This window comes from Lycium barbarum, chromosome 9 (assembly GCF_019175385.1).
Source record: "Lycium barbarum isolate Lr01 chromosome 9, ASM1917538v2, whole genome shotgun sequence".
NCBI classification, from domain to species: Eukaryota; Viridiplantae; Streptophyta; class Magnoliopsida; order Solanales; family Solanaceae; genus Lycium; species Lycium barbarum.
In genome coordinates, this window is record NC_083345.1 from 113,432,476 (window position 1) to 113,443,354 (window position 10,879).

A 10,879-nucleotide genomic window follows, 5' to 3' on the forward strand; every position below is an offset into this window, starting at 1 on the left:
TGTAGGGGCTGTTTCGAATGTTTAGATATGACTTCTAATAGTTGTAAATTGTGGATTATAACATGAATATATGATCACTACAGTTATTGGGATTATTCACGTGTTAGTTGGAAAAATGGAGAAGAAAATATATGAAATCTACGAATAGAAAGTAAAGGATGAGGCGTAGGAGTATGGATTGTTTTGGAATACATTTAAGGATATTTTGAGCTTAAATATGATATGGTAAATATATGCGTATTGTTATGAAAGGTGCGGATGGAATTATGAAAGGAGAGTTAGGGTTGAATGACATTTGTTATTCGTTAAACGAGCTTGTCGCTCGCTATAATTCTTAAAGTAATCGAAGAGGGTTATATTGGATTGCATTGTAGTTGTTCCCATTGTTGATTATTGTTGTTGTTGGGATGTTTGATGACCCTTAGTGGTCTTTGAGATGTAGTATAAACAGGGGAGATGCTGCCCGAATTTTGGCAGATTCTCAACGGAATTTAATTGAAGGCTTAAGATGAGCGTATGACATTGAGCCTAACCATAGTATGAATGGTTTATATGTAGATTTACGATCTTGGAAGGATAAACGTTGAGTGGCTAAGGAGACCGAAAGGTATATTAAGGCTAGTCCCTTTCTTTCCAAAGGCATGATTCTTTTCTTATGAACCTATACATGTTTTCCATAATATCCTTACTTCCAAAAGTTAGAAGTTCATGATTCTTAAAAGCTTCTTATGATACTAAAGATGAGATGTTTTCTATGATGAACATGATGATGATGATGATTCTAATTCTAGAAATTCCAAAGCTTACGATTTTAATGCTATTATGAAATTATTGAGTTATTTCATGATTTTCTCGATTTTATTCATTGTTGTTGATCTCACCTTATAATAATTGTTCCTTCAAGGTGAGATAGAGCGATAATGATTGTTCCATAATATAAATCGGAGGTTACCCACCTTACGTCACTCCGATGTATTTATAGCTTTTATTTGGCTCTCATGCATGTTTTAAATATATATATATATATATATATATATATATGTATTTTCTCACACCGAGCCGCGCTATAGTCGGCCGGGTACGGCACCTATTGTGCAACCACTGATCAGTTGTTGTTACACACCGAGTCCAGAAAGAGCCGGGTACGTTACACACCGAGTCCCGAAAGGGCCGGGTATGTTACACACCGAGTCCCTAAAGGGTTGAGTACGTTACACACCGAGTCCTGAAAAGGCCGGGTACGTTATGATGATGATATTATATATATATATAGGTATGTATGAAAAAGTTTTTTTTTAAAGCTAAGCATGCATGACATCCGCCTTATAAGGCATCCAGATGTACTGGTTATCTCTTTTATTCCATGTTACCTTTCATATCTATATTATGTTGTTATTTATGCCTTACATACTCAGTACATTATTCGTACTGACATCCGTTCTTGTAGACTCTGCGTTCATGCCCGCAGGATCAGGTAGTCAGGCGAGCAGCCCAGCGCAGTAGGATTTTCTCTCAACTGCAGTCAATGCGCTCCACTTGGTCCGGAGCCGCAGTCTTTTGGTATGATATTTTGATTTGTACACATGAGTATGTCGAGGCCTTTCCCCGTCCTTCCTACCGTTTATATTCCATAAGAGGTCTGTAGATATTTATATGTAGTTAGAAAGTTAGATAGCCTTGTCAGTTTTATTCTATTATATGATATATGTAGCGGCCTAGTTGGCTTACAGTATTATTTTTTGTACATATATGTAAATGATGGTTATGAGTCTTGGACGTGGAGATTGTTATGTTATTATCACCGATGTGTGCAATTCAGTTAAAAGTCATATATGGGCCACCATGTGGTTCAGTGAGTTAGGTCGGACACGCGTCACGACTCCTCAGTTTGGGGCGTGACACAGACCTAACATTGTCTTTAGCGTTGGGTTGTGTTCAAGGTTCCAATCAAGTCCAAATGAATCTCATTTGAAAGCTGCTAAAAGAATCTAGAGGTATCTCAAGGGGACTCAGGACCTGGTCCTCTTCTATCCTTCAGGAGATAATTTTGACTTGAGTGGATATGTTGATGCTGATTATGCTGGATACCTGATAATAGGAAGAGCACATCTGGAATGGCACATTTGATGGGGTCATGCTTGATCTCATGGGGTACAAAGAAACAAAACTCGGTGGCTCTTTCTACTACTGAAGCTTAGTATGTGGATGTTGCCTCCTGTTGTGCTCAATCGTTAAGGATTAAACAACAGCTTGAATATTTCGGTGTGCTGACTGATTGTGTGCACTTGTTGCGTGATAATGCAAGTGCACTTAATATGGCAAAAATCCAGTACAACACAAAAAAACTAAACACATTGATGTTAGACACCATTTCCTAAGGGATAATATTGAAAAGGGTTTGATCTGCATGAAGTTCTACAAGACAAAAGACTAGGTAGAAGACATCTTCACCAAGGCACTGAGCAGGGAGCATTTTGAAAGAAATCGCTTGGAGTAGGGCTTAATCAAGCTCAACTAGTTGCTTCTTCTCAAAATTCCCTCAATGACTGGCTATGTTAAAAGGAAAAATATAATGCTAAAAGTGTTTTTTGGTGGCATCTAACTCACTTCTATATTGTTACAGGTAAGCACACATGGCACTTTTAGGACAGCATAAATATTGGCGACATTGCGTCTCTCAAAGTTTTTGCCTACATCTTATAGATATGTCCATGAACCCGGTTCCTGTAACATAGGTTAGTATATTTAGTACTTATATGTTTTTAAATTGTCAAAAAGGTGCAATGTCATTAAATTCCTTCCGCCTCAAATTCAAAATTAGAGCCTAAACGATACATCTTTTCTAAACCAACCCGGCGTGCAAGAAAGGTTCTTTGTTGACCAATCAGAATCGGTTCCTTACATCCCTTTTAAGCCAAAGCTTTTGTCTCTCTATTCACTTAAAACTCACTTCACCATCTCTCTCTTTGTGTAACGTTCTTAACCCTTTCTCTTTTCCTCTCCTGTGTCGAATTGTCCCAAAATTAACCATGTCTGAAGATGATTCCACCTCTCCTACCATACCAGAATTGAACCCCACTCTCTCACCTTTCAAAAACCTAACTCCATCAGATCCAAAACAGCTAGAATCACGCCCAAAAGCACCAATCTCCACTGACCAAGATCCATCCTCCATCCCTCTTAATAGTGATAAAAGAGTAGCAGATTATGATGTAGATCTTGATGGGAATTTGTGTGAAGAGGAAACGGGTATATCTAATATTTTGGAGAGTGAAGTGGATACTGTGAATGGTTTTGTTGATGTGTTACATGCTAAGGAAGGTAGTGCAGGGATTCGGGGGAAAAGAATAGTGTGCTAGAAACAAGGGAATTAAAAGAGGGACCTGGTCCCTCAGAGGAAAATCTGGATGTTGTTAACCCTGGAATTGTGTCTACCATTGTTGTACCCTTACAAAAACCCTCTTCAGAGAAGGAACCTGGTTCCCCTAGCCCTTCTCAAGAGGTTGACTTTGATGATGATCTCATTATAAGCGTTGTATTTAAAAAAAAAAAAAAAAAAACTCTGGTCTGAAAAAACAGAATGGTGTCAATGTAAAAAAGCAACATTGTTTATAGGCCACCCACTATCAGAAAAGTGGGTGGGAAGAAAAGAAAAAAGAAAGACAGTTGTTGAGGATGATGCTATAGCTTATGACTGTGAACGGGTTGAAAAGGAGAAGAGTACGTCTCAACCTCCTAAGAAAAGAAAAAGCAGTGAAGAACCTGGTGCTTCTAAGAAAAAACAAAAGGTTAAGGATTTGGAATTGGAAAGGCAGAAAAAACTTGAGGGATCAAAAAGTGCTACTGGGCAGAGTGTTTGACTCTGAAATTGCTGAAAAGCATGGGATGAAGGAGCTGTTGGAGATAGTCGAGTTTCAAAAATGGGATCATTCATTTGTCTCTCTTTCCCCCAGTGTTTTTAAAAGAAAGTGGTAGAGTTCTATGCCAACATAATGTACACTGATGACTCCACCCTGATCTTGTCAGTAAATGGGGTAGAGTTTGAGATGGATGAAGCAAAGCTTGGTGAAATTCTTGGTGTCCCCACTGAAGGACTAAAAACTATAGAAGGGGAGGCTACAGAAGAGTTCAACTGTCTGATTGTCAAAAAACAAGTGACTGCAATTGGTGCAAGGCTCTGTAAGAAACAGCTTAAGCTAGAGCATCAGCTCTTATTTGAGCCTGTCAACAAAGTGCTGCTTCCAAGGGCTGAAAGAAGATGTATTGCTTCTGTCGCGGACCTGGTCCTTCTTGAAGCTCTAGCAGGTTTTCATTCCATTAGTTTTCCCTCTCTCATGATTGAGCACATGATCAAGGTTGTAAATGCCAGGGAAGGGAAGCATAGTCTTCCATATGGTTTTTTTTCCTGACCAGGATCTTTAAGCACTTTAAAGTCAAGAATGGAAAGGCTACCTTGGGCACTCGGAAGCAGATGTTTACCATGGGTACCTTAGAGAATGTGAGTGTCTGCCAAAGAACGGTGGTGTTGACAATAATTCCACCATTTCTAGTCTGATTGAAGCTCAGGAGAAGGCAACTGAAAAAATTAAAAAGCTCTGTGCTGAAAACGCTCTCTTGAAAGCTAAGTTGGTTGAAAAGGCAGAGGAACCTAGTCCCAATGGTGAATTGGCGAATTGGCAACTGCAAATGCTAAGTTAAGGGCTAACAATGAACGGTTGAGGGAAAAGCTTGATGAGTTTCATGACCAAATGTTTCAGCGTCAAAGGATTGCCAGTGCAAAAATTTATAGGGTCCTCAAGGCTTTCGTCCCTTAGTTCCTTCTCATCCCGTTCTCAAATTCCTATGTCCTTTCAGCCCATTCCTTCATTTTAACCCCTATTCTTTACTCCTAAGTTCTTGATGACATTTGGCCCTTGTGTTAGTTTAATTATCATGTTTTGTACTGTTTAGATTACTATGTTTTGGATATGATAAATTTTACTCTGTTTTATGGGCAATTACTCTGTTTGTGCCCTGATTACTCTGTTTTAATGCTATGTTGTTCCTGTTTTTGCTCATGATGTGTTGCTCGAGTGGCCATGAGTTAATGTCACTGAACTTCTTTAGGCTTGTGCTAATCTTAAGTCTATTTTCAATGATGCCAAAAGGGGGAATAAATTGATGACTGGTGCTCTAAAAATGGAAATTGATTGTTAATTATTCACTAGTGTTGATACTACTGCACAATGGTAAAGATGAACCATGGTGGTAATGCAAATGATAACATGTTGCTGAGGACCTAATCCGCAGGGGGAACCTGGTACTATGTTTGAAGAAATGTTGCACAGGTGTAAAGATGAAAATGTTAGCATGTTGCTGAGAGCCTAATTCGCAGGGGGAACCTGGTCCTCCGGGTTCAGCTGAGAAAATGTTGATGCGTCTTGTTGCTTATCATGTTGTTAAGGTCTAATCTGCAAAGGGCTTGTTGTTTATCATGCTGTTAAGGTCTAATCTGCAAAGGGCACCTGGTTCTCAGGGGAAATGTCAATTACGAGTTTGTTATTATCAAAAAGGGAGAAATTGATGAGTTTTGATGATTTAACAAATACGCCAAGGACCTGGTCCTTGATCAGGTCCCCTGGGCACTGTACAGTACATGACAACTGTAAAGCTGTGGCAATGTTCCAACAGACAGAACTACAGGAGCATAACTACATGTCAGCTAATAGACAAGGACCATTGTAACGTTCCTATCCTTGTCACATGCCTTTCACATGCTCCTCATTTGGTCCCCTATGTATACAACATGTTGGCATTATTTAACCTAACACTTACAAATCTGAAAATCACATTTTCTCTCAAGTGTAGCCGCCACCCCTCTCAAGGTGTTCTCAAGAACAATGCTCTAACAATTAGAAGAACTTCCAACCACTGAAGATATCTTAAGTCCTTAGGTTTGTTGAGAGTCTTTGTCTGTTGTTCTTAACTTGTATTTCTACACGGCTTTCAAGAAGTGTAATAGTAGGACAGAGTTACAACCTTTGTTGGTTTATGTTCTTGGCTAGAGTTTGTCAAGGTGTGTTTGGGTTCTTGGCTAGAGTTAGTCAAGAGTTGTCATTGCAATAGAGTTATTTTAAAGGGCTTACAATAAAGGTATTGTAAGGGGTAGGGATTAAGAGTTTAATTCCTAGGTTGTAATCTGAAGTTGCTTAGTTTAGTGAAGTTGGAAATCCTACTGGGGTAAGTCGTGGTTTTTAATCCCTTAAGCAAGGAATTTTCCACGTAAATATCATGTCTCATTTACTTTATGTTTTTGCTTGAGGGAACAGATAAGAAACCTGGTCCCTTATCTGTTTAGGTGGACTCTTAGTGTCTATCACTAGCTGAGGCCAAGTTTGAGGGCATGTTTATGTATTTTGTCATATTGTAAGTTGTAACAACTTTCAGCTAGCTTATTCAAACATTTTCCAACTTATTATGTACATGCAAAACAAAAACTCAAATACACTACACATAACACACCTAAAAGGATTGCCGAACAGAACATAAAATACTATCACTCCAAATGTTTACACATTGAGCAAGTCACATGTATATACTATCAAAACCAAAAAAATTGTACATGTCACATTATATATCATCAGATCTAACTTTTTTTCCAACAATGTTTTCAGGTATAACATGGTTAGTACAAGAAATGAGAACATTTTAACTTATTTACTTTTAATTATCGAGAGTAAGGTAATAGGATAGTGCATGTTCACCATTCATTTACTAGGTTTCCAAAGAACACATTACATTATTACCACATCATCAAGGCCTTTTATCCTTCTCTGAACATACACAAACTGGCCAACACCACAATGGACAACGCAGTAGTTTCCTACTATGCATCATTTGCAGAATTGCACTGCCTACTCCTTGAGCTGCAGGGGTTGATGTACTTAAGGATATATGGGTTCATCCGAACTCAGTAGCTTTGGCTACGACCTTGTATATATGAGAAAAATTGGAGTCGGCTATATGAATCCACACGGACCATATTGTGTGGATATCCTGAATTGGCTAAGTTTTGTGTTGGTTGCCAGCCTATCACAAGTTTTGTGTTGGCTGCCAGCCTATCACAACCCTCCTGTTTTATCCGGGCTTGGAACCAGCAATGTGAGCAAGCTCACAAAGGGTTAAACGCGGAGTTCTTTTATAGTATTTTTTTTATTCGTTCTTTGTTCTTCTTGATTTGGAAAAACCATCCCTAGCTGAAATCCCCTCCTCTGGGAAAAAGCTGATTGCAGCAACTACAAGGACAATTTTATTAGACATTGACTTGGCTCAGGCAAAAGGTGTAGTAACTTTTGCAGAATTACAGTTTAAAAGCTATAAATGAGTGGAAAAAATACCATGGATGTTACTAGTCTGGCGGAAAAAGAAAACGATAGCAGCCAGCTAAAAGAGAAAAGTCCACTGCTCCGTGCCACTATATCTGGCCTTGAAGAGGTTGTCTGATAAGGAGAACTCTTTTATTGCAACATTAGGGCCTTGCATACATCATGTACAGCATTCCATTTTAATTCAGAAAATACAAGACAAAGAAACCTAACTAAACAACCCTCTGAAGACGACTTGACTTCCACTTAAAAATAATGACCTTGAATTCAAAATTCCCCATCTCCTCGATTTGTGTTTCCTTAATTTTGAGGGCAGCCTTTACAACAGAGTTGCGACATGATCTTATCTCAATCAGTTGCATTGTGAACTTGCTCCCAAAACTTTCAGGAATTTCCTTCAATTCCCAACACCCTTGCACCACTACTTGCTGAAGACTTGGATATGAGTCATCAGAGGCAGTCCATTTTGACATATCTAGATTCTTTAATTTCAAAACTTTAAGGTTAGGAAACTCCCCGTCCTTAACGTCCCACTGTCCCCCTGTGAAGGCATGATTCTCTAATTTCAGAACTTCAAGGTTGGATAATCTGCCGATGTTTAAAATTTTACTCCAAGGTAGCTCAAGATATACCAGAGTTAACTTCTTAAGGTTTGATGGGTATGTAAAGTCTTCAAAACCGCATGGATCTACCGCTGCCCCAGAGACACCAATCTTGAGCGAATTGAGTTGACTGAGAGAGTCAAAAGCAGGAAAGAATTTGCTAAAAGCTGTTCCTGAACCATATAATCGACAACTGAGTTTTTCAAGATTGGGTAATCTTTTCATAAAATTCTGGTGATTCACCCCATGATTAATAACCAGATCGGAACACGTTTTCAAGTTGTCAAGATCCTCGAAAAGTTGACATATATGTAGACAAGTTATATGCAGATGTCTCAAGCTTGTCATATCCCAAATGGAATTTGGAATGCAGGTTTTATGATAGATTCCGGTCACTATAAATGTCTCTAGCTCCTTTAGGTTGCATATTGGATACGGAATGTAATCAGAATACTGCAGCTCCAAATACTTCAAATGAATCAGGTATTGTAATGCATATACAAGTGCCTTACGCAGCTTTACGGAACTCAAATCTAACACTCTCAGGTGTTTCCATGATCTAGTCAAATCTAAATCGACCAAAGGAGAATATACACTGGGAATGAATCGTAAGGTGGTGATAGTTCGCCCAAAACTAACTTCACAAGCTGGTGCAACGATATTCATATGTCTAGAACTAACTTTTGAAGATGGAAATATAGTCACACTGGTTAAAGAAGGAGAGTAAGTGTCAGAGCCATTAATTGATTATTATAATAAACAACAAGAAGCTAGAAACACAATTAAATTGGTTTCACTTACAGCTGATCATGTATCTTCAGCAAAAAGTTGCCATATTTAGCTTTTACCAAGCTAAATTCATGTATTAAATCATGAATGTTGACGGCTTTGAGCTCCCCTGAAAAATTTATTTTAGCTACCATCACTAGGTTGCTCCTTATTAAATCCATCAAGTAATCCATTGCAACCAACTCTAAGCTCTTCGATGTAGTACTAGCTTCCACAAAATTTTCCGCGATCCATAGTCGTATCAGTTTTTTAACAGGAACTTTCTGGTCCTCTAAAAATGAACCAAAATAGAGAAAGCATTTTTGCAAATGAACGGGCAAGTGTTGGTAACTCGATTCAATTATATCCATGCAACCTTGCATTTTTGACTTCAAACTTTCACCTATTTCTTTCCAGTAAAGTACTTCCTTATCATGTTTTGCAAGAAGACCGGCCACCAATACAATTGCAAGGGGTAATCCTCCACACTTTCTCGCTATTTTCTTACCAATCTCCTCGAGTTCTTGAGGGCAATAATTGTCTTTTTTGAATACCATCTCCTTCATTAGCATCCAACTTTCTTCTTCTGTGAACAAACGAAGGTGATGAGGACCCAAAGAGATCATGGCATATGTGGCCATCGATTCAAGCCTGGTTGTCAAAATGATCCTACTTCCTCTATCATCATCTGGAAAAGGTCTCTTTATATCATCCCATGCCTCGGAACTCCACACATCATCCACAACAATGAGGTACCTCTTTCCCTTCAAACTTCTGTATAACTTCTCAGCTAGTTCATCATTACTCATTATTTTGGTACTATCATCAAGCTCACGAGTACGACACAATAATTCAAACAAGAGAGCTCTCTTATCATACGATTGGGAAGAACGACACCACAAGCGAATGTCAAAGCGATTGGAAATGGCTTCATGATCATACAATTTCTTAGCCAAAGTTGTTTTTCCTAGTCCTGGCATTCCAAAAATTGAGATCACATCTAATTCTCGAGGCCCTGTCACAAGTTGCTCTATCAGCATTTCAGTCTCTCTCTCAAAGCCGACCATCGCTTCCTTTACTTTAATGAACTTGATGTTCTTTCTAACGGAGGGAGGAATAATTTTTTTATTTTATTTTTTCAATCAGTAAACAAGAAAGGTGGAGGGAGGAATAATTGAAGAAAGACTCATGCGCTCCACTTTGGCTCTTTAGTTTGGTAAAGCCCATTAGGGAAACTTTTGCTTGGAAAGTAGAAGGAACGAAATGGGAAAATACCAATAGGGAAGTGAAGAATATAGCTTTCTTTTGTGCTGATGCTCAAAAAGCACATAAGTCACCCAATACTCAGCAAAAATAAATAAAGTAATTAAAAGATGCCCACTAAGATTTAAACAACAGAATGACCAGGGGTGGAGCTACAGTTCCACTTACAGATTCGACAGCGTGCTACTAGCAGCAACATCAAATAAATCTTGTATCATCACAACCACCGTAAATCACAACCAGCAACACCAAACAGTATCTCTTATAGACCACTTGAATCTGGCTCTTCCTCTTCGCCAAGCAAAGTTGGACATTAATCTGTGTCGATGACCACTATCAAAAAACAGAAAAGAAAAATAGATAGTTCAATATATTAACATTTCCATTAATGGGTAAACCTTGAGGGTCGTTTGGTTGCTGGTTAGGAGCTAAGTAATTCATGTATTAAATCCTGCCGAAGTAATATCATGTTTGGTAGCATTCTTTTGCTATGCACGTAATGCGGTATTTGGTTTGCAATTTGGAAACTCGCATAACTAAAACGTGTACTCCTTCCCTCCCCAAAGTGATTGTCTTAGTTTGACTTGACATGAAGTTAAGAAATAAAGAAAGTCTTTTGAAATGTGTGGCCCAAAACAAGTCTTAGATATTTATGTGGCTATAAATCATCTCATAAAGTTAAATTATTTCTAAATATATAAATGTGTCGATCTTTTGGGGACAAACTAATAAGGAAAGTAAGATAATCTTTTTGGGACGGAGGGAGTATAAGTTATGAGGAAATTTGTGTATTATTTTATGCAGGATATATAGAAGATGAAATAACTAAACCCTGCATGCATAACTAATCCCTGCATAAAATAATACATAGAGTCCCTCATA

General features: G+C 38.4%; 1 protein-coding gene across 1 annotated transcript; it reads right to left on the reverse strand.

The window, feature by feature from the left end:
- Positions 1-7,425: 7,425 nt before the first annotated feature.
- Positions 7,426-10,545, reverse strand: LOC132609476 (putative late blight resistance protein homolog R1A-10). The gene is made up of 2 exons (XM_060323459.1): positions 8,768-10,545; positions 7,426-8,672 (listed from the first exon to the last, which is right to left on the reverse strand). Exons 1-2 carry the CDS (start codon positions 9,799-9,801, stop codon positions 7,577-7,579), a joined length of 2,130 nt encoding a protein of 709 aa, XP_060179442.1. The 5' UTR covers positions 9,802-10,545; the 3' UTR covers positions 7,426-7,576.
- Positions 10,546-10,879: the final 334 nt, after the last annotated feature.

Coding starts and splice junctions, on each gene's coding strand:
- LOC132609476 (XM_060323459.1), bottom strand. CDS start 9,801: ATGGTCGGCTTTGAGAGAGAGACTGAAATGCTGATAGAGCAACTTGTG. Junction 8,673..8,767: donor CTGAAGATACATGATCAGCT/GTAAGTGAAACC, acceptor TTCTTTAACCAG/TGTGACTATATTTCCATCTT.